Source organism: Mustela nivalis (assembly GCF_964662115.1).
Source record: "Mustela nivalis genome assembly, chromosome: 1".
Taxonomy (NCBI): domain Eukaryota; kingdom Metazoa; phylum Chordata; class Mammalia; order Carnivora; family Mustelidae; genus Mustela; species Mustela nivalis.
Window position 1 is genome coordinate 145,466,793 of NC_139020.1, and position 24,125 is coordinate 145,490,917.

The 24,125-nt window shown below is 41.5% G+C and overlaps 1 protein-coding gene across 5 annotated transcripts in view; it reads right to left on the minus strand.

Moving 5' to 3' along the window:
- Nucleotides 1-24,125, minus strand: part of ZNF662 (zinc finger protein 662) — an 88,051-nt gene that overhangs the window by 59,107 nt on the left and 4,819 nt on the right. For 2 of the 5 annotated variants that reach the window (XR_014309984.1, XR_014309985.1), the window contains exons 2-3: nucleotides 23,108-23,209; nucleotides 15,180-22,056 (exon numbers count right to left, since the gene is read on the minus strand). Coding sequence is in view for 3 of the 5 variants with exons in the window: in XM_082724535.1 (XP_082580661.1) it covers nucleotides 21,026-22,056; nucleotides 23,108-23,209 (1,133 nt within the window). In the remaining 2 variants the exon portion in view is untranslated. Of the gene's footprint in view, nucleotides 1-12,675; nucleotides 22,057-23,107; nucleotides 23,210-24,125 lie in introns of those variants that run through there. The other 3 variants (XM_082724536.1, XM_082724537.1, XM_082724535.1) reach the window with 2 other exon arrangements.

Sequence of the window (24,125 nt, forward strand, 5' to 3'; positions counted from 1 at the left end):
AGAGAGCCCAGAAATAGACCCTCAAATCTATGGTCAACTCATCTTCGACAAAGCAGGAAAGAATGTCCAATGGAAAAAAGACAGCCTCTTCAATAAATGGTGCTGGGAAAATTGGACAGCCACATGCAGAAAAATGAAATTGGACCATTTCCTTACACCACACACAAAAATAGACTCAAAATGGATGAAGGACCTCAATGTGCGAAAGGAATCCATCAAAATCCTTGAGGAGAACACAGGCAGCAACCTCTTCGACCTCTGCCGCAGCAACATCTTCCTAGGAACAACGCAAAAGGCAAGGGAAAAAATGAACTATTGGGACTTCATCAAGATCAAAAGCTTTTGCACAGCAAAGGAAACAGTTAACAAAATCAAAGACAACTGACAAAATGGGAGAAGATATTTGCAAACGACATATCAGATAAAGGACTAGTGTCCAGAATCTATAAAGAACTTAGCAAACTCAACACCCAAAGAACAAATAATCCAATCAAGAAATGGGCAGAGGACATGAACAGACATTTCTGCAAAGAAGACATCCAGATGGTCAACAGACACATGAAAAAGTGTTCCATATCACTCAGCATCAGGGAAATACAAATCAAAACCACAATGAGATATCACCTCACACCAGTCAGAATGGCTAAAATCAAAAAGTCAGGAAATGACAGATGCTGGCGAGGATGTGGAGAAAGGGGAACCCTCCTACCATTGTTGGTGGGAATGCAAGCTGGTGCAGCCACTCTGGAAAACAGCATGGAGGTTCCTCAGAATGTTGAAAATAGAACTGCCCTATGACCCAGCAATTGCACTATTGGGTATTTACCCTAAAGATACAAACGTAGTGATCCAAAGGGGCACGTGTACTCGAATGTTTATAGCAGCAATGTTCACAATAGCCAAAGTATGGAAAGAACCTAGATGTCCATCAACAGATGAATGGATCAAGAAGATGTGGTATATATACACAATGGAATACTATGCAGCCATCAAAAGAAATGAAATCTTGCCATTTGCGACAACATGGATGGAACTACAGCGAATCATGCTTAGCGAAATAAGTCAAGCAGAGAAAGACAACTATCATATGATCTCCCTGATATGAGGAAGTGGTGATGCAACATGGAGGCTTAAGTGGGTACGAGAAGAATAAATGAAACAAGATGGGATTGGGAGGGAGACAAACCATAAGTGACTCTTAATCTCACAAAACAAACTGAGGGTTGCTGGGGGAGGGGGTTTGGGAGAAGAGGGTGGGATTATGGACATTGGGGAGGGTATGTGCTTTGGTGAGTGCTGTGAAGTGTGTAAACCTGGTGATTCACAGACCTGTACCCCTGGGGATAAAAATATATGTTTATAAAAAATAAAAAATTTAAAAAAAATTAAAAAAAAAAGAAATGAAAAATAGAGCTACCCTATGACCTTGCAATTGCACTACTGGACATTTACCTCAAAGATACAGATGTCATGGAAGGAAGGGCCATCTATATACCCCAATGTTCATAGCAGCAATGGCCACAGTTGCCAAACTCTGGAAAGAGCCAAGATGCCCTTCAATAGATGAAAGGATAAAGAAGATATGGTCCATATATCCAATGGAGTATTATGCCTCCATTAGAAAGGATAAATACTCTTTTATTTACTGTATAAAGATGGTTCCTATTTATTTTATTTGTTTCATATTTTTATTTAAATTTTAGCTAGGTAATGTATAGTGTGCCATATTGGTTTCAGGAGTAGAATTCAGTGATTCATCACTTGCACAAAATAATACTCTGTACTCATCATTTAAAGTGCCCTCCTTACTACCCTTCACCCATCCTCCCAGTCTCACCCACCTCCCTTTATCAACCCTCAGTTTTTCCTCTCTCTCTCTTTTTAAAGGTTTTATTTATTTGAGGCAGAGAGAGGCACACACACAAGTGGAGGGAGGAAGGGGCAAAGTAAGAGGGAGAAAGATACTCCCCGCTGAGCACAAAGTCAGATGCAAGATCCCATTACAGTACCCAGAGGCTATCCTTAACTGAATGAACCCAAGTGCCCCTTGTTCTCTATTGTTAAGAGTATCTTATGGTTTGTTTCGCTCTCTCTGCCCCCCCAATATGGTCATATGTGTTTTTTTTTTTTCTTAAATTCCACATATGGGTGAAATCAGATGGTATTTGTATTTCTTGGACTGATTTATTTTGCTTAACATAATACACTTTAGCTCCATCCACGTCATTGCAAATGACAAGATTTCATACTTCTGATAGCTGAGTATTATTCCACTTTAAATATATGCCACATCTTCTTTAGCCATTCACCAGTCAATGGACATTTGGGCTCTCTCCATAATTTAGCTAGCATTAATAATGCTGCCATAAATACTGGGTGCATGTACACCTTTGGGTCTGTATTTTTTTTTTGTATCCTTTGAATAAGTACCTAGTAGTGCAATTGCTGGATTATAAGGTAGTACTATTTTTATCTTTTGAGGAACCTCCACACCTTTCTCCAGAATGGCTGTACCAGTTTGCATTCCTACCAGTGAAAGAGGGTTCCTCTTTCTCTGCACCCTCAACAACACCAGTTATTTCTTGTGTTAAATTTATTCATTCTGATATATGTGAGGTGGTATGTGATTGTGGATTTGATTTGTTTTTTTCCTGATGATGAGTGATGTTCAGCATCTTTTCATGTTTCTGTTAGCCATCTGGATGTCTTCTTTGGAAAGGTGAGACTGCTTGTCTTTAAAGTGGTTACTGACGTAGTTGAATACATGTCTACCATATTGGAACTGTTTGTATTCACTGCCCTTGTTCTTTCCTTATCTTTCCCTCTTAAGTTTTGTTCTGCCTTCTCTACTTTTAATTGAGCAAAGAATCCTCAATTCCTGCCTTCCATTCATTATGCAGTTGTTCTCACACATTTTACTTCTCCATGTCAGTTATCACAAATGGATTTTTGCAAGTTATTTTGAACAAAATAAGTCTGTTTTATCATTTAAAATAAGAAAATAAAATCCTAAAGTCTATTCATTCCTTCTCTAACACTGTTTTTAGATTGAACCTAAGTTTGTGCTTTACATTGTTTTCCTTGGCAATTAATTCTTCTAACATATCCTTCAAGAAAGTTTCACTGTAGCCAAAATGAGTGTTTTTCTTTTTTTTAAGTCCTTATTTAACCTTCACTTTCCCCCTAGTCTATAATTACTTATTTAAAGGTCATTTTCATCAGATTTCCCCAGTGGCTAACAGAAAACAGAGCAGTTCAAATCCCAGCAAGAATTATAAGGACACAGTGCCCTGAAGTCCTTGATATTGGGTAGTTTTGAAGGGTAAATTAGATAAATACCAAATTTCAGGGTGACAGTGTTTTTTCTTTCAATACTTGAAGTGTGTCATTCCACTCTGTTTTTGCTTCTCTTTTTGTCTGGCTGAAGAGAAACCAAGGTAATTCTTATACTGGCTTTACAACAGGGAAGTTTCTCTCATCTCCGTCACTCTTTCAAGGTTTTCTTCTTATCTTAATGTTTCTCAGGCTTATATTATATGCAAAATTGTTGGTACCTTGAGAGGTATTCTGCTGGGATTTTCTGAGATTTGGATTTGTAGTTCAGGTACATGAAAGACAAGTTTTCTGTCATTAGTATTTCAAGTACTTCTGCTAATTCTTTGCTGTATGTTTTCTTCTCCTGTATACAGGTGTTATACACCTGTATACAGATGTTACATCTTTTGTCATTGTCCCACAGTTCTGACTATCCTATTTTCTTTATTTTTATGGTGTTAGGTTAGTCACCATACAGTACCTCATTAGTTGTTTTTTTCTTAAATTTGTTTTATTTTTTCAGTGTTCTAAGATTCGTTGTTTATGTACCACACCCAGTACTCCATGCAATATGTGCCCTCCTCAATACTCACCACCAGGCTCACCTAACCCCCCACACCCCTCACCTCCAAAACCCTGTTTTTCCCTCAAGTCCACAGTCTCTCATGGTTCATCTCCCCCTCTGATTCCCCCAATTCACTTTTCCTTTCCTTATCCTGATGTCCTCCATATTATTCCTTATGTTCCACCTTATTAGTTTTTGATGTAGTGTTCCATGATTAACTGTTTGTGTATAAAATCCGGTGCTCCATGCAATTCATGCCCTCCTTAATACCCATCACCAGTTTCACCCATCCCCCACCCCCTCCTACCCAAAGCCCTCAGTTTATTTCCCGGAGTCCATAGTCTCTCATGGTTCATCCCCCAGTGCTGTCTCCCCCTTCATTTTTCCCTTCCTTCTCCTAAAGGCCCCCATGCTGTTCTTTATATTCCACAAATAAGTGAAACCATATGATAATTGTCTTTCTCTGTTTGACCTATTTCACTCAACATAATCTCCTCCAGGTCCATCCATGTTGTTGCAAATGTTGGGTATTCATCCTTTCCGATGGAGGCATAATATTCCATTGTATATATATGAACCATATCTTCCTTATCCATTTGTCTATTGAAGGGCTTCTTGGCTCTTTCCACAGTTTGGCAATTGTGGACATTGCTGCTATGAACTTTGGGGTACAGATGGACCTTCTTTCCACTACATCTGTATCCTAGGGTAAATAACTCAGTAGTGCAATTGCAGGGTCATAGAGTAGCTCTCTCAATGACTTCTTAAGGAATCTCCACATTGTTTTCCAAAGTGGCTGCACCAACTTACATTCCCACCAACAGTATAAGAGGGTTCTTCTTTCTCCACATCTCCTCCAACATTTGTTGTTTCCTGCCTAGTTGATCTTTGCAATTCTAACTGGTGTAAGGTGGTATCTCAATGTGGTTTTAATTTTATTCTCCCTGATGGCTAATGATGATCAACATTTTTTCATGTGCTACCCATTTGTATGTCTTCTTTGAGGAAGTGTCTATTCATGTCTTCTGCCCATTTTTTTTTATTTCATTATTTGTTTTTAGGGTGTTGAGTTGAGAAGTTCTTTATAGGTCTTGTATCTCAGCCCTTTGTCTATAGTGTCCATTGCGAATATCTTTTCCCATTCCATGGGTTGCCTCTTTGTTTTGTTGACTGTTTCCTTTGTTGTGCAGAAGCTTTTGATCTTGATGAAGTCCCAAAGTTGATTTTTGTTTGTTTGTTTCCCTTGCCTTTGGAGACATGTCTTTAAAGAAGTTGCTGTGACTGACATTAAAGAGGTTACTGCCTATGTTCTCCTCTAGGATTTAGATGGATTCCTGTCTCACATTGAGGTCTTTCATCCATTTTGAGTTTATCTTTGTGTATGGTGTAAGAGAATGGTTGAGTTTCCTTCTTCTGTATATACCTGTCCAATTTTCCCAGCACCATATATTAAGGACACTTTTATTCCCCCATTGGATATTTTTTCTGCATTGACAAAAATTAGCTGACAATAGAATTGAGGGTTCATATGCTGAGTGAAATAAGGCAAGCAGAAAAAAGTCAATTATCATATGGTTTCACTTACTTGTGGAGCATAAGAAATAACATGGAGGACATTATGAGAAGGAAAGGAAAAGTGAATTGGGGGAAATAGGAGAGGGATTTGGACCATGAGAGACTGTGGACTCGGAGAAACAAACTGAGGGTTTTGGAGGGAAGGGGGTTAGGGGTTGGGTGAGCCTGGTGGTGGGTTTTATGGAGGGCACGTATTGCATAGAGCACTGGGTGTGGTGCAGAAACAATGAATTCTGGAACACGGAAAAGAAATTATAAATAAATAAATAAACGAAGCCAATGTAAAAAAAAAAAAAGAAGAAGAAGAAGAAGAAGAACACATCAGTGAAACTAGAAGCAGGTTCCTTCAAAGAATTAATAAGATTGATAAACCACTGGCAAAAGTAATCCAAAAGAAAAGAAAGAGGACCAAAATTAATACAATTATGAATGAAAGCAGAGAGATCATGTTAGTCAGATTAGTCAAGGAGATAGAAACAATCATCAGAAATTATTATCCACAGCTATATGACAATGAGTTAAGCAACCTACAAGAAATGGACGCATTCCTGGAAACCTATAAACTTCCAAGACTGAAACAGGAAGAAATTCACAACCTGCATGGATCAATATCTAGTAACGAGATTGAAGCAGTGATCAAAACCTCCCAAAATACAGGAGCAAAGGACCTGATGGATTCCCTGGGGAATTCTATCAAACAATGAAAGAAGAAATAATATCTAGTGTCCTGAAGCTGTTTCAAAAAATAGAAACACAAGGAAAACTTCCAGACACTTTCTATTAAGCCAGCATTATCCTGATCCCAAAACCAGGCAAAGATCTCATCAAAAATGAGAATTTCTGACCAATATCCCTGATGAATATGGATGCCCAGATTCTCAACAAGGTCCTAGCTAATAGGATCCAAAAGTATATTAAAAAGATTATCCACCAAGACCAGGTGGGATTTATCCCTGGTATGCGAGGATGGTTCAACATTTGCAAATCAGTCAGTGTGATAGAACAAATCAATAAGAGAAGAGAGAGGAACCACAAAGTCCTCTCAATTGAAGCAGAAAAAGCACTGGACAAAATACAGCATCCGTTCCTGATTAAAACTCTTCAAAGTATAGGGATAGAGGGAAGATTCCTCAACTTCATAAAATCTATCTATGAAAAACCTACAGAATATCATTCTCAATGGGGAAAAGCTGACAGCCTTCCTTCTGAGATGAGGAACATGACAATGATGCCCACTCTCATCACTGTTGTTCAACATTATACTAGAAGTCCTAGCAATAGCAATCAGACAACAAAAAGAAATAAAATGTATTCAAATTGGCACAGTAGAAGTCAAACTCTCTGTCTTTGCAAATGACATGATTATTTTGCGGGAAACCTGAAAGATTCCAGCCCCAAACTACTAGAACTCATACGGCAATTCAGTAATGTGGCAGGATACAAAATCAATGCACAGAAATCAGTTGCTTTCTTATACACTAAAATGAAAATATAGGAAGGGAAATTAGAGAATTGATTCCATTTACTATAGCACCAAGAACCGTAAGATACCTAGGAACAAACCTAACCAGAGGTAAAGGGTCTGTACTCGAGGAACTACAGAACACACATGAAAGAAACTGAAGAAGACACAAAAAGATGGAAGACCATTCCATGCTCCTGGGTCGGAAGAATAAACATTGTTAAAATGTCTATACTGCCTAGAGCAATCTATACTTTCAATGTCATCCCCGATTAAAACTCCACCGGCATTTTTCTTTTTCTTTTTTTTTTTTTTAAAGATTTTATTTATTTATTTGACAGACAGAGATCACAAGTAGGCAGAGAGGCAAGCAGAGAAAGAGGAAGGGAAACAGGCTCGCTGCTTCACAGAGAGCCCAAAGCGGGACTTGATCCCAGGACCCTGAGATCATGACCTGAGCCAAAGGCAGAGGCTTTAACCCACTGAGCCACCCAGGTGCTCCTCCACCGACATTTTTCGAAGTTCTGGAACAAACAATACTAAAATTTGTATGTAACCAGAAAAAAAAAAATTGCTAAGGAAATGTTGAAAAAGATATTCTCCTTTTTGATGGGGTCTTTGGTTAGTTTGGGGATTGAAGTAATGCTGACCCCATAGAAAGAGTCTGGAAGTTCTTGTTTGTGGGGGTTTTTTTTGTGTGTGAGAGAATGGGTATTATTTCTTCTTTAAATGTTTGGTAGAATTCCTCGGGGTATCCATCAGGCCCTGGACTCTTGTTTTGGAGGGAAGTTTTGATCACTGCTTCAAACTCGTTACTGGTTGAGTCTATTCAGGTTGTCAATTTCTTCCTGTTTCCATCTTAGTCTGACTATTCTATTTTCATTTGTCTTTTCACTATTAAATTTTAGTATGAGAAGGTTCTGGTGCCATATTTGTAAGCTTACTAAGATTTCCTCACTCCAGAGCTCACCAAATGGCATTCTCCTTTTTGGATATAATTTTTTTTTTGCTATTGCCATTTTATTCTTTCCCAGAATGTCCACCTCTTTGTTTACAAGGTGCTACATGCTGTCCACTTTTACTGGAGGCTTTCAAATATTTAATCTCTTTGTTTAAAACTTCCAGCCTTGTAATTCTGCAATCTTGGCCATATCCCAATCTGGTTCTAATGAGGGCTCTGTTTTTTCATATTGTGGTGTTTTTGCAATTTAACACACTTTGTGATTTTTGGTGGAAATCTGTGCATGATGCATTGAGCAAAACCAGTTAAGTAAACTGTCTTTAATGTGACTTGGTGTGTTCTGGGTGTCAGTCCCTTGTTCACAATTTGGTGCAAGCCCTATGTGCTTGAAGATATAAATTTCTCTCAGGTGCCTTGTATTTTGAAAGAGGCTTTTGTTGTGTATCTCTTCTGTTTACTTTGGGTTTTCCTTGCTACTTCTTTAGTAAGATCTGAGGGTTGATGTTCTTGAGTTGGGCCCCTGGGGATGTGATATTAGGGGCAGTAGTGCCTTGAAACACAGTTGTGTCAATGAGGTTGACCTCAAAGTCAGAGGCTAGCTGACTTTGTCCTTCAGGTGGGCTGGTAGAGGGGCAAGAAGTGGCAGCAGCAGTGATGGGCAAGTTGACCTGAGGAGGGCCACTAGGACCCTACTGGGAGATGAGCTCTGCCAGGTGAAGAGAATCTGCCTGATGGTGGGTTCACCATTTCAGAGGTGCTGGGAACAATAGGGAAGGCACCACTGACATCTGCTTCAGCTGTCACTGAGGCCCTGGGTTTCAGAGGGTCTCTTTCCTCCCGCCTTAAGAGGGGAATCTGGGATTGGCTTCAGCTTAAAGAAGACAAGGATTGCAGCTGCTTCTGGATCTGGCCAGTCAGGAGATGGTCTTTGCATACAGACTCACTGCTTAGTGAGATGGAGGGAGCGGGTTTGGGGACACAGCAAGTCAGCCTGCCTGATACTTGGGAGCGAGCAGGGATCAGCCAGTTAAGTGGACAGGGCTGGGGACAATGACTGTGAAGAGATGACTGATAGGGGCTCTGACAGAGAGAAGGGGGGTACTAGGGGAGCTGTGTGTCCTCTGAGATAAAGGATGAACAGTGCTGCCCCTCAGTTGGAATTTAGGGTGGCCACTGGGCCCTGACAATCCTGCCTCATCCAGGATCTCTCCTGCTGTGCGTTCCTCCTGGGCACTGGAAAGAGCTGGTGGAGCGGACCTTACTCCAGGCAGGGGGAAAGAACTGGAAGGCTGCCAAGTGCTGTCACTGAAAATGGCCTTGGTGTCACCCAGAAATGCCCTGGAGTGCTGCATCCTCCTCAGATGCTAGGTCTTTAGAGGTGATTCTAAGCCTACCTTGGGGGTGGTGGCAGTATCAGAGGTTCCCTTTGTTTTGTCTACAAGGGTTCCCAGTCTTATCTCCTGGTTAGAAAAACATCTTCTGTTTCTGAGGTCTGCAACTGTCAAGTGCCCCTGACCAGTACCTCCAGGTTTGTTACTCCCCAGTGGCTATGTGCGCATCCTTTCATGATGGCTTTTCCACTGAGAAACCACTGAAGTTGCATCTGGACACCAAGGGCCTGTCTTATTTTTGATGGGGACCTCTGGAGCACCTAAGCCTGGGATATGGCCAGCGTGCCTTCCTCTGTAGCTGTGGGAAACATGAGGTGGGGCTGTATGAGATCAAGAGGCATTTTGTTTGGGACAGCTTTTACAAGAATTGTAGGACTTCTTGTTGGACATACTTCTGAGCTCTGAGGACTGGAGGTATCTCTGTAGGAACCAAGCCTTTTAAGAAGGAAGAGAAGCCTGCATAGATCCCCAGAAACTGAATGAAGACTGTGTCCAGCATTCCATTAGGGACCCTTCCCTTAGAGGCTGCCTCTCTGCGGCTGTGGGGTCCTTCTTCTCTTTGGTGGTCTCCTTCCCATTCTCTCTGAGAGCCTTCAATGTGACTTCTCTGTGGATTGGCCTTGGGCACATTGGGTGTTGTGGGTGGCAATAGTGGTCACTACATACTCCTGTACTACACAGGGAGTGAGACTGCAGAGTGTACATGCTGAGGAGCTGGACATTCTTGCCTTGGGACCAGATAGCACTGCCATTCCCTGATGGCCTTCCCTGCCAAATTAGGCACCATCCATAGAACCTCAAAACTCACATTGGAAATTGATGCCATTAAGTTAGATCCTATCACCCACAAGATTTATCATGGGATCAGGGGACCCATGCATGCGGACAGCTGCCATTCAGATGGAGATTTTTCAATGTCCCCTCCTCAATACCAGGGCCAGCCCTGTGCCCAGAGGGATGCAAAGCAGGAGGAGGTAAGATGCCTTGCTTGCATGAGCACTAGAGGGCCTGTGTCTTCACTCATTTGCCAGATGCCTGAATCAGAGGTGGTCAGACTCAACCTCTAAATGCCTCATCGTCCCCAGCTATTAACAGAGGAAGCTCTCTGCTCACTTTACCATGTTGGAGGGCAGAACACTCAGGAGCTTGCCTGGTTTGGGTACTGGTTTCCTGGGAGATGTGCTCAGGGCATCCTCTAGTGGCCTGCATGGATCATGACCATACTTTTTACTTCTTCATGGTGACAGAAAATAGGAGCCAGGCCAGCATTTTGGTTGATTATACTCTAGATCCAACAAGTAAGTTGGGCAAGGGATGAGCAGCGTATACACTGGCTTGCCTTACCCTTTTCATGGCAGGACCCCACACTGACAATTTGTCTTTGTGTTCCTCCTGCAAAACGTCACTCTCTGCTCTTTCTCTAGGGTTCCGTATAGAGAAGTCTTTGATATCTGAAAGAAAGGGAAGAGTCAGGCATAACCAGAGACACCAGGGTAGGAAAACACCTATGGTGGACATGACCAGGTCAGGGCCAGCCTTCTCTGGGCCTGTCCAGCTCAGCCCTTCTGACTCCCAGCCTGGCTCACTGCTGGGCCATTCAGGACTGTTCACTATGAATCAGTGGTGCAGGCCCAGGTTCAGGGGCCAGGGCAGCGCTGTGGAAGGGGGTGAGGGGGCTGCAGAAACATCTCCTAGACCCTGAAGAGAGAAGGCCTTAAGTACCTGGATGAGACCAGATTCCTCAGGATGAGCCTCATAAAGAGAGACAATGGGTGAGAGCTACAAAAAGAAGCTATGCATTGCAAAAAGAGAGAAATCAAAAAGAGGCGAAAGGAAGGAATATGTTATGGGCATCACGTTGCTGTGTTCATCTGAGTCCTCTGAATCTGCAAAGTAGTCTCTGGGTGGATATGGATGGTACTGACGATGTGGGGGTGGCTGTGGGAAAGGAAGTCAGAGTTAGAGGAAGTAACAACGCAGACTCTGCTGCTCCAGGAAGGAAGTACCCTGAATTCTGGGTGATTGGCCCTCAGCTCTGAGTCCTCTCCAGGTTCCAGCCCTTGATGTCTGCAGGAAGGGAATGGGTGTCTGTTCTCTGACCTGCTTTTCCAGCCTCACATTCTCTCCATGACCAGGAATGGATGGATGCCCGTGTCCTCCTGCGGGAGATCACTGTCCCCACGAGAGTCTGTGCCTGTTATTACCTTCCTCCCTCCTGACTCCTCTCCTGCCATGTTCCCCTCCCTCTTCCTCTCCTAAGATATGCTTCATTTCCTTTCTACTGTCAACCTCCACCAATCACATTGTTATGAAGTGGAGAAGCACTGGAGGACAGACAGTCCATGTGCTGATACCCACTCACTAAATCCACTGATTCTTCTTGTTAAGGAGTTGCTGTCCTGGGTCTGGCATTGCTGAAGACCTTGAGGGAGAAAGTGTCAATTACCTCAATTACCTGTGTCTTTCTAAATCTGACATGAACATATTCAGGAGACATTTTTACCTGAAACAACCCCAGAAATTCCTAGAAACATTACAAAGGGTGAGTGAAAGTTAGAGGATGGTAACTTGTCCACTTTTCCTTAGGATGCATGGCCCCATAAACATATAGTCCTGGCCAGAGTTTGGCCCAACCATTGGAAGGAAAGCACCGAGCTTGCCTGAGTAAAGGTCACAGGGTGATCATGACAAGGATGTGATGGGGGCAAGGCCAACATTACACGACAGGAATCCTTGGTACTGAGAGGAGCGGTGACCCCTGGACCTGCTGCCCAGAGTTTCTGCCCTCAGGTCAATGACAGGTGATAGGTCAGTGGGGTGTGAGTACAGGTGTTTGAAACAGGCCCAGAAGTCTCTCACATAGTCCTCTAGAGTTGCTGCCCACCATGGAGAATCTGCAATGCAGTTGCACATGGGCCTCCCTCAGATGGAAGCACATGCATCCGCATGACTCTGGGAAGGGACACTGGAGCATATGCAGTGATGCCAGAGATAATATACTTTAACATATGTGGGTGTGGGAGTGGTCCTTAAGGAGGAGCAAACATAATAGAAACATGATGTTACAAGTCCTAGAAGCTGAGCGGAAGACAGTTACCTCTCATTCACCACCTGGCACACACTGGAACTTTGTCTGTAGGTCAGGTGTCTGTGAGAGAGTTGTGTCCCTGCACAATTCATAAGAGGTGTGAAGCAAAACAGAACAAAACGAAGATCAGACATTCAGCAGTGGCAAAGGGAGGGGAGTGTAAGTTTCATGATGAACAAAAGTTGTAGAGAGCAAAGCAAGAACAGAATTTTTCCAAGACAGCACACTCAAAGCCCACAGATACAAACCCTCTTCCTATTATGTCATTAAGTTATGAACTGAGCAAATCAGACTTCTACACCTTTTTCCCTATTCTGACTTCACATGCACTTTTGCAGACTCCAGATCAGCAGGTGCAACCCAGTTGTTACCTGGAACCCTCTCCCGTTGATTCCTACCTGAGTTCTGTTTGACCTAGAGAGTCTTCCCCACTCTGGATGGAATCATCTTGAAGGCTCTCCACCATCAAACCTATAGGCACACACACATGAGCAATCTCATTACTGGAGGGAGGGGCCCAACTATTCTTCCTTCTGTAGTTGAGGTTTTGATGGTTCATCCAGTATTCCCTGATTTTTTCCATGGGTTCTCAAAAGGTTTTTGGGCTTGGTGGAATCTGAGCCCTTCAATAAAACCCTCATCACAATTGTGAACTGAAATGTAACAGAGAAACTACAGTAATCAACTGTTCACACTCTCAAAACCAAACTTAGAAACCAAACTCCAACTCTCAGGTATCCACATGAAATATGGCTAGTGTGACTGAGCAATTTGATGTTTTCTTTCCTTGGAATTAATTGAGTTAATGAATGACTGAATGAAATTAGTTATATGCAAAGAGATATAGGATATACCCTGGATAGCAGAGCTGTAGAACCCAAAGAAGAAGGAGATATAACTGCCTATCCCTTCATTGTTCCTTGCTGAGTAATGTGCTGACCTAAAGGGATCATTCATTTTCCAGTATTTCCTGGGTCCATGCACCATTGCCAGTTACTTTTTGAGGTCCTAGGACACCAAAACACTGAGGTCAATACCCACGTCTTAGAAGCAGCAATGTAAAATTCAATGCAACCCCTATCAAAACCCCAATGTCATTTTATGAGAACAGAATAGATCATGCTAAAATACCTATGCAACTTCAAATAGAGAAAACAATCTCAAGCATGAGGAAAAAGTGGAATCTCCACTCTTCCTGACTTAAAATGTGTTATGATGAGCAATGGGTATTATATGCAACTAATGAATCATTGAACACTACATTAAAAAAAATGATGTATTATATGTTGGCTAATTGACATAGTGAAAAAATTTAAAAACACGTATTGCAAGCTACAATACTCTAACAATATGGTACTGCCATAAAAATGACAGAGAAAACAGTCAATTAGCATAGAGAGTCCCCAAAAGAATATACATACCTGGGCTCATGATCTTAACAAGGATGTCATGACTACATCATGGAGAATAGCCTCTTCAACAATCAAGAGAATGGAAATGGAGAAGACATGTGCAAATTCACATTGCAAAAGGAACTAATATTCAAAATGTATAAGAAACTCCTGCATGTGAATTACAAAACAAAGCAAAAACAAAAACAAACAAACAAAAACAAGAAAGCCACTAGCCCAGTCTAAACATGGAAGAAAGGCTTGAATAGACATTACTTCAAAGAAGATGTACAAATGGCCAACAGACATATGAAAACCTGCTCAACATCACTGATCAACAGGGAACTGCAAATCCAAGGACAAAGAGATATCACTTCACTTGCTCACATGACAGTAACAGAAAGAAAAAAAGGAAAGGAAAAGGGAGGAGACAGGAGGGAAAAGAAAGAAGAAAAAAAAGAACCATGAGAATTTTGAAGAGGATATGGGTAATCAGAACCTTTGTACACACAGTGGGAATGTAAAATGGTACAGACATAATTAAAAATAGTTAAGAGTTTCTTAAAGAACTACAAATAGAAGTACCACATGATCCAGCAGTCACACTTCTGGGTACAGTGTGAGGGGAAAGGAAACCAGCATCTCTAGGCTACATCTTCAACATTATAAACACTGCAGCGATCTACACAATAACCGGGAAGTGAAAAGAGCCCCAGTGTCTATACACAGGTGAATGGAAAAATTGATGAAGAAAATGTGATACCTTAGTACAGTGAAATATTATTCCAACTTCAAAAGAGAAGTGAACTTATCATGTGCGGAACCAGGAATGAACCCGCAGAGCCTTATTCTAAGCATAATATACCAATCACAGAAACACAAATACTGTGTGTTTGCATGACCATGAGGTGTATAAAATGGTCAAAGGCATAGAAGCAGAGAGCAGAGGATTGGTTGCCAAGCACTGGGGGGTGAAGGAAGTGGGGAGTTGCTATCATGGGCTTTCGTCCTGCATGGGAATTGGCCCCACCTCTGACAGATGTTGACATGCCTGGTCCTCTGTGGGACCTACATCCACACCTTTCACAGTCTCTGGACCCACCACAAGCATGTGGGCTTTCTCTCTGTGGTCCTCACTAATGACTAGTCTTCAATGGGCTGTTAAATGCACATGAGCTGCCCTGGGTTATTTGTCCATGGAGGCCACTTAAAATGTTGGGCAATGTTGTGACCTTGTAGATGAGTATCTCCAGGTATGTAATGGATGTGGGACTTGCTCTGTGACTGATGGTCCCATAGCTGAGTGATAAGTGTTGATCGGTGTCCCAGAGCACTGGGACGTGGGCCTGGGTTCCTATTTTTGCTTTTTCATATAGAAGGCAGGGGCTTAGGCCAGCATCTCCTTCTGAGGAAAGGGAGTTTTAAGCAAACCTCTAGGTATGGCTATATTGAGGGAAGAATGTGATATTGCATGCAATACGTTTATATTCATGCCTATGTCTTACGTATGTTTTGAGTTGATTTTCAGTTTCCTTATTAACTCAGCATGGGTTGCTTCCCATGTTCCCATGCTTCCCCCGTTACCTTTTCACAATACTTTCACTGTATACATCCTGGGTTCTTTGGTCTTTTGTGTTATTTGCTACCAGTTTCCAGCATATTCCATTCCCCTCCTTCTAGTTTCCTCTTCAAACAGGTTTGCATTTTTCAAAGGAACATCAGGGAATCTGATCTGCTACCCCCAAGACAGACATAGCAGAGGAGCTTAGCCCCACTTGTACGAGTATCCTTTGAATCTCCCACGAAAATAAAATAAACTTAGGGCCTGGGGGTTAGATTCCATGCGTGTAGGATTACTGTGTTCTCAAAGGGAATGGGGCACAGTCAAAAGCCTGTGTCAACCTCTCCATAGGCTGGTTTTGGTGGGCAGGAAACACATCCAAAGGGAAGAGAAATCTATAATGTAGGAAACCATCCAAGACAATAGTTGATTGTCTGATAGGCAAATTTACATTTTTGCTTCTTTGCTCCTCATTTTTTCTCATTTCTTTTTATATTATCAACAAAATAAAATTTTTGTTATATTCTTGAAAATGAGTGAATAACTTTTTATCAACTTTAGTGGGTTCAATATACTAGCAATCAGAATGGGTCTCACAGTTCATTCATACTAAGCAACATACTAAGTTCAGCCTGGACTAGGGATCCTAGAAATGGGGGTGGAAGCTGAAGAATGCTGTGGCTTAACTCCAACACCTGTATCACTTATACCAGGAATATAAATCTATTCTTGGGGGGAAGGGAAGATCAAAGCCAGTTCTTTCTGTTTTCTCTTTTTGCCTATATAAGGAAGTAACTTCTTGCTTACTTCTCAATCACTTGGCAGATAAATGTCTTTCAATTTCAGAGAATATGCTCTACGGGACTCTGTACCTCTCAGTAGTATTGGAACACTGCTCAGGAAAACAATGCATCTGTGGATACGAAAAATATCCGATTATTTCACAAGAAACCAACTTAAAATATAGGTGACATGGCAAACCCCAAATTCACATAGGTCGGGTAGGGGTGCCTAGAAAATATGTCAAAGAAGACAGGAAGTTATCCACTAGAGAATCTGGAATGGAGAGTATTATATTCACATTTGGAAGGTATGCTGAGGTATGACAAAATATGGCTGGTGGTATTCATGAAATTAAGTTTAAGGCACAGGGCATGCCTATTTAGCCACTCAAACTCCAAGCAACTGAGATGATATACAAATGAGCAGCTCGTGTGACTTTTAAGCAAAAGAAAATGAAACATTAAGGTGCTATACTAGAAACCACTGCTTTCAAATACAAGCCTCTATCGGTATGACTATTTGCAAATGACAGAAAATCCAAATTTAACTGGTTTAACAAAAGATGTGTTTTGGCTAACATAGCTGAAAAGCCCAGAGTTAAGTCTCTCTCAGGTAAGGCTTGGACTACTGGCTCAATGTCACCAGGGACCCACTTTTTCCTCTAGTTTGCCATTATCTTCTTTGGTATTGCCTTCATTCTCAGGCTCCACATGCTAACACCAGGAAGCTCCAGACTCCCCCCTCACTTGTCCTTTTAGCAGTAAAAAAAAAAGTGTTTCCCTAGTTCAAGACCTCATATCTTCCTATATATCATATAGAGGAGGACAGAGAGTGTCTTCTTTGGTTGTTTTCAAGGAAAATCCTCTCTCTTTCAGAAGGCCTACTAAATATCTCCTCGTTTCTCCTTGGTTCTGTACCCAAATAGGACAAGTTGATAGACCTGGGCTTAGAAAGTTGGGGGTGAGGCCAAACCACGTGGCTGAGAAAGGATGTTTTTCCAAAGATTATTTGGGTTATTGTCACCATAAAGAAGGAGAATGGATGCTGGGAACCAAATCAGAGATGAATAATATGGAACCCTGACTTGACCCTGACTTGACCATGACAAAGACATGCTCAGAATTGCAGATACTGGTTTGCAACTAAGTTGCTTCTAAGACAACTCTGTAGCTCCCTCTGAGTTGTAAAACAGAAGGGATTTCATTATTCGTTACCCCCAAGAGATTCTGGACAGAACAGCTAATTTTCATGTGTGAATGACGCTATACCCTATTTTTACATTTCCTCACTTTCTGATCCTACTTTTGAAAACTTTGAAGACAAAATTTTACCATAATCAATTTTGATTTTAATATATTGCTAATTGCAATTTATCAAAAAGTATCTTAAACTTCTAATTTCTCTTTCATATTTAAATTTCTCCAAAATTTAGGAAGTGAGTATTAATTTCATTCCTCTTCTGACTTTGAGATGCGTGGGAAGTGTCATTACAAATTGGAAGGTCTTCCATGTTATGAATCCTTCACCACAGACTACGGTCTTTTGATATAGGCTCAGGGCTTTCAAGTACCTGTCTCTGGGGCTCTGGTAAGGAGAAAACTAGTCAGGAATTCTCTTAGTAGGGGGCATCCATTTCTACATGCTATTTCTTAATCCCTCTGAAATACACATCTTTTGCTGTATTTTGGTAATTCTCTCATTGCGATACTCCTAAAATTTGTCTTGCCATTCCACCACTCTGCCTACAAATATTTCCATCTTTGAGGAAAAGAGTTCCTAGGGTTCATTAACTTCCATGATCCTCCTCCATTAATCCAAACTGTTTCTTCTCTTTTGTGGTTCCATTTCTATGGGTTGCTCTTCTATTCATTATCTCTCTCCCATTTTAGGATACTGATGTCATCTAGCATACATATCCTCACTCTGGGAGCTTATTAATATTTAGGATTCTAATGATCACCTCCTTGTAGCACTAGTCCAAGCATTCAACCCTCTATTAACTGTGCCTGTGTAATGTGTCCACTGGTAATATCGCCAATCTCTCACTGAGTGTTCTTAGTATCTCTTCCTGGCACTTCCACCTGTCCAACTCCCTAAATTGAATTGAATTGTCATGTCAACAATTGAATTGTCACCAATCATACTGAATTGGTGTGTCATAGGGCTCTATCCTGGGTTCTCATATTTTGCTATACTCGCTGGAGGCAGTACCATCCAATAGAACTTTCTGAAATGATGAAAATGTTCTAGGTCTACACTATCCAGTATGTTCTGGTCAATATAAGAACCGAAATTTTAAAACTAATTTAAATACCTACATATAGCCCCTGGCTGCTGTGTTTGGTAGAGCAACTCCAGGAGATTTCATTCATTTCTTCCCATGGCTTTAAATACCTTCTGCTCATTTGAGGACTTCCAGTTGCAAAAATCTAGATATGACCAGCCCTGAGCTCTAGACCACATATACAACCACCACTTGAAATTTCTACTGATACACCTCATACGTATCTCAAATGTTAATCCATAACAGAGTTCTCAGTTTCTCCTTCCCCAAACCCATTCCCACTCTTATTCATTCCAGTAAGTGGTCTGCTGTCTAATTCTCAATTAGATTAAATGCTCAAACCACAAACCAGAAAGCTTTCCCTAATTCTGTCACTCCTGCATCCACTGTTAGCAGGTCACTGATTTTTATTTCCACATTGTATCTTAAACACATTTTCTCTCCATTTCTACTACCACCTCCCACTCCAAGTCATTATCATCTCCAGTCTGGATTGCTAGCCATCTCCAACATGGTCTCCTTTCACTTTCCTCCCTCTACAGGCCATTGGCTACTTATCAGTCAGCAATCATCCTAAAATGTGAATCCAACATGTCATTGCTCCACTGAATACCCGTTAATGGCTTTTCACTTAGGATAGAATTTAATGATCTGGTCCACCTGTGTCTACAAATTTAACTTACGCCTCTCCTACTCTTGATCATTATGTTATACCCCCAAAACTTTTGGTTTCTTGAACATGCCAAACCCTTCACACATCAGAGTCTGCAGAGCAGTTCCCTCTGCCGGCTGTTCTTCCCATTCTTGATACATGTGCCTTCTTCTTATTCTGATTTAGCTTTAATATTACCTCTTAGTCTAGGCCTTCCCTGACCATTTATATAAAGAGGCTCCCTCTCCATCATTCCCTCTCTCTGCTGCATTCATTTCCTTCATAACACTTAGCAATTTTTTAATAAATTACTTGATTTTTTTGTTGCTGCTATTTGGTCTTTCTCACTAGATGAATGTTCCAGAAAGGCAGGAAACAGGTCTGCCTTACCATTGTTCATGCAGCACCTAGCACAGTGCTTTGCATATAAGCAGGTGCTCAGTGATATTTGCCTAATAAACTTCCCCCAAATGCCTGTTCACATCACTCATTTCCATTCCTTGGTTCTGTGTAGTACTAAAGTTTCAATGCTTATTAGAGGTTAACCTAACTGGACTATGCTAAGCCAAGTTCTCCTTACTACATGGTTTTAGGCTTCAGCAATTAGATAGTATGTTTGTAATTTGCGGGAAGTATTAGGTTAGTCCAAGCCAGCCTCTGGCTTCTCTTCCTTGCTCCTTAGTCAACAGTTACATTACCTGGTAGGGAACTTCTAAAATGGAATGCCTAATGAGCAGAGGCAAAGTGCAAACTGAAAATTGGCTCTAAAGGTGAAGTCTGGAATGTACATTTCATCTGTTTTGTCCAGCACTCTTCTCTGAATAGGGCCTTTGTTTCTCTAACAGTCAGTAGCTTACTACCTGAAGCTCCAGCTTACTCTGGAATGTGTAATATCATGACAATAGAAGGGAAAGCCTGGAAATGAATTGGGGTAGTGGAACAATGAGAAGGGTTGTAGCTATACACGTTTTTATGAAAACAAAACAAAAGCCTACATTTTCCCAGTCCCACAGTGCTATCTTCTAACACAAGAGGAATCAGGTGTCTCAAGATTGCACATCTCAGACTACCCTCCACTACTTTCCTTAAGTTACCTTGGTGACCTCAAGGTGGACCACAACCTCAGAGGAAGAAAGAAAGTTCTGGAGTTGGCAATGTAACTGCACTGTTATCTACAGCAAATATGGTTTTAAGTGAGGTAGACTTATGAAAGCTGAGTACTTATATATAAAAAGAATACATCCAGGAACACACAAAACCAGTAAAAGTGGCTGTCTCCTTTTTTGAACTGTTTCAACTTTTTTTTTTTTTATCATGAGCATGTTATAGCTAGTAAAAGATAAATACGCTTCAAAATTTAAAAAACATAAAAGAAATACAGTGTTGGTCCTCAAAGAGCCATTTAGCTGGACTTACATAAGACATTAGAATCTAAGACAGCACATAGTTGAATACCAATTTGGACAGTACTGATGACAAGTAGAAGAGAAAGAGAGATCTGTTTGGTTGAGAGAGCTGGGTCTTAGATGAGGAAGGGAAATTTTTAGCCTAGGGAAACTTGAGCAAATAGAAATGAGCAGCAGAAATGTGCACAAATAAAGAACAGTAAATCTAGAGTCAGATAGACCTGCTTCCAATCTCAATTCCATAAGACATTAGCTAAGTGACCTTGAATGAGTTTTATAACTTCTTTCAACCCCAGACTTCTCATTTGTAAAATGAGGAGTACCCACCTGAACAGGATTCAGAGAAACTAAAGATTGTATGTAAAGTGGTTAGCATAGTATCTGACAGAGCAGACACTCAACTAAAATTTGCCTAGCATGAACGTGGTAGAACAGGACGACCGGTCTTGCTAGATCAAGGGGAATCTGTTCAGAAGGAGCAAGATAATACTGGTGACTAGAGTTAAAACAAACTGTGGACAACCACCTCGTTTTGTCTCTGGAGTTCCTGGTGCGTAAGAATTACAAACAAGTACCGTTATTATGTGTTTGCTAATGTTCAAGAAAGTGAGCGGTTAGACAATTGCAGGGTTTCTCTCTAGCATGGCGCCTCTGGTGCTTAATCAGAACGGAATTCTGACTGAAGGCCTTCCCACAGTCATTACATTTATAGGGTCTTTCCCCAGTATGGATTCTCTGATGTCGGATAAGGTGTGCCTTGCAGATAAAGCTTTTCCCACAGTCTGTACATTCATGGGGCTTCTCCCCCGTGTGGACTCTCTGGTGCTGAGCAAGATCGGAGTTCCACATGAAGCCTTTCCCACAGTCCTTGCATTCATAAGGCTTCTCCCCAGTGTGGATTCTCTGATGTCGAAGTAGGGCTGGGTTCCGAGTAAAGCTTTTCCCACATTCCTTACATGTATATGGTTTCTCCCCAGTATGGATTCGCTGATGTTGTGTAAGGCTAGTGTTCTGACTAAAGCCCTTCCCACATTCCTTACATTCAAAGGGTTTCTCTCCAGTATGTATTCTCTGGTGCCGAATCAGGTTTGATTTCCAAACAAAGGCTTTAGCACATTGTTGACACACATAGGGTTTCACCCCGGTGTGAATTCTCTGATGTGCAATGCAATGTGATCTAAAACTGAATGTCTTCCCACATTCCTTACATCCATAGACTTTCTCTCCATTATGAATTCTCTGATGTTGGTCAAAGTCTTCATTTTGATCAAAACACTTGCCACATTCTTCACATATATAGAACACCCGCTGACTGAGAATTTTCTGACGGATAACAAGGTGGGTATTCACATCAGTGTTCTCCGAACTATCTTCTCCTGACACCATCTCATCTTTGACAATCACTTCTATAATATCATTTGCAGAGTTCTCTACACTTCTCCCATTTGAGTAGTCAGACCATCTCCCTAACCTGCTTTTTAACTCCTCACAGGTTTTTCCAAACCAGAATTCCTGGGAACCATACCACTGAGGTCTGCGTGATACCACCATGTGGTCCTTTGGCTCGTCAAAATGTTCCTCCTTCAGAGCACAATCTTCTTTCTCACTTTTCAACACACCCTCTGAAAGAAGAAATCAAAGCTGCAAATGTCATCATTACCCAGGACAGAGTGAGTAAGGTCACCAAGTGGTACTATTGTGTCCATTTCACTCCAAGTGCCACCCCTGTGTCTCAGTGGCCCTGCTCTAGCTGAAAATGGCACAACAGGGATATCATACAGAAAGTAACCAAAGCGTATGCCACAGTAAGGCAAAAACTAGACAGAGTCCCTGAGGGCTACGATTCCCAAGCACCAGGGGAGCTCTCCAGAAATAGATGAGTTGAATCTAAGGGAGACAAGTCAGAATTTCTTTTAGGTAGTCTGGTTTCTAACATGAGAAGGCCAGGTTTCAGGACAGAGGACCTGTTCAGAAATAACAAATCCTTGTGGTATACCTGTGGAACCTGAACTTGTCACACACAGGGGGAAGCAACAGGGAGAATCTTCCTCATACTGCTCAACACTAAAAGGAAATATGGTCTTCTCATTCAATCCAGTTCCCAGTTCCACCATGAAAAGCGCTTCCCCAAACTACTTCAGGCAAAGACTGCCTCCTCTTTGTTCCCACAGTGCTTTGGTTACACCTCTGTTACAGCATCGGACTTTGCTATAACTATACATTTATGCCTATGTATATGTATGTATATGTTTATGTAAATTATACATTTATATATATGTATATGTATTTATGTGTATGTATATGTAGAATGTACCATTAGACTGTGAGGCCCTGCAAGAGAGGGGCCATACATTACTTGCTTTCTGATCCCTAAAAACTAACAGAATGAATAAAATACAGCATTTACTTTTAAAATTTTGGTTGACCATAGCAGCCAGTAGACCATCTGTTCTGTTAGAGCCTAAGACCCAAGACCCACCCGAACTAATTGATCATGTCTGAATGAAAGCTGAAGTTTAGAGTTTAACTTTTCTCTTCATTAAATGGTTGACTTGGGGATTTCTCAAGAGATTTTTATTTAGAACATAAACAGTAAAATGGAATTTTAGCAATTTACAAAAAAAGACAGTGGAAAACGTGCCTGGGAGGAAAGCGCTGGTTTCCCTCACTTACCAGTACAGATTAGGCTTGGACCCTCTCCTTGCGATTTCAGGTTCAATGGCTCTTCCACCTGCTCAAGATGGGAGATCCCAGCAGGCTTTAGAAATGGACATCCTGCCAGGGTCAAGATATAAATAAGGCTGGCTCAGTCAGAAGATTGGGGTGCATTAGGAAAGGAGCAGAGATGGAAGTGGTAAGGGTTAATGAAGGTGGGTGGAGAGACTAGTACACAAGTGACCTAAAACTTGAGAACAATATAAAGGATAGAAAACAGGTGCACAGCAAAGCTGGGATTCCATCAGTTTCCCAGAACATGAAAATGAATCACTCATTTTTAAATGTCAAGAAGAAATAGGAGAGACAAGGTCTCTTCTTTACCTCCCCTAGACGGCAAAAGCAAACTGACATAGAAAACAACCCGGATGGGATGGAATTGCAAAGAGTAGTTCCTGAGGCTATGTTGGGAAGCCACAGTCCTTTAGCTTCCTCCCTCTCTATCCACCTATCTATATTGCCTTTGTTAGGGCCAATTTAATGTTAAAACTTGTTTAACTATTAGGGCCTGCTTAGCCAAAGCAACTCCATATTGCCTAGGTAGCCATATTGTTGTTTACATCCACGGACTTCATTCTGGGAATAAAGGCCCCCGTAGTTCCTGGTATGGTTCCGGGTATCGATTCTGGGAGTAAATGCCTTAACAACAGAAGCCACATCTGCGGTTAAGCCCTATAAAACCAGCCTGTGAGATCAGGAGGGGGTCGCTCTCTTCGGAGGCGGCCCTGGCTGGTCAGTCTGACTTCTAATGCTTGGCATAGAATAAAGCTTCACATAATTTTCACTTTGTCTCAGTCTCTTTCCCCTGGCCAGTCAGTCTAACTTCTAATGCTTGGCAAAGAATAAGGCTTTGCATAACTCTCACTTTGTCTCAGTCTCGTTCCTTTGATAACGGATGCCAATACCTTCTCTTTCTACAAAGGGCCAACTATGGGTCAGTCTCTCTATGGCACCCATTAGACATGGCCCTAAAGCC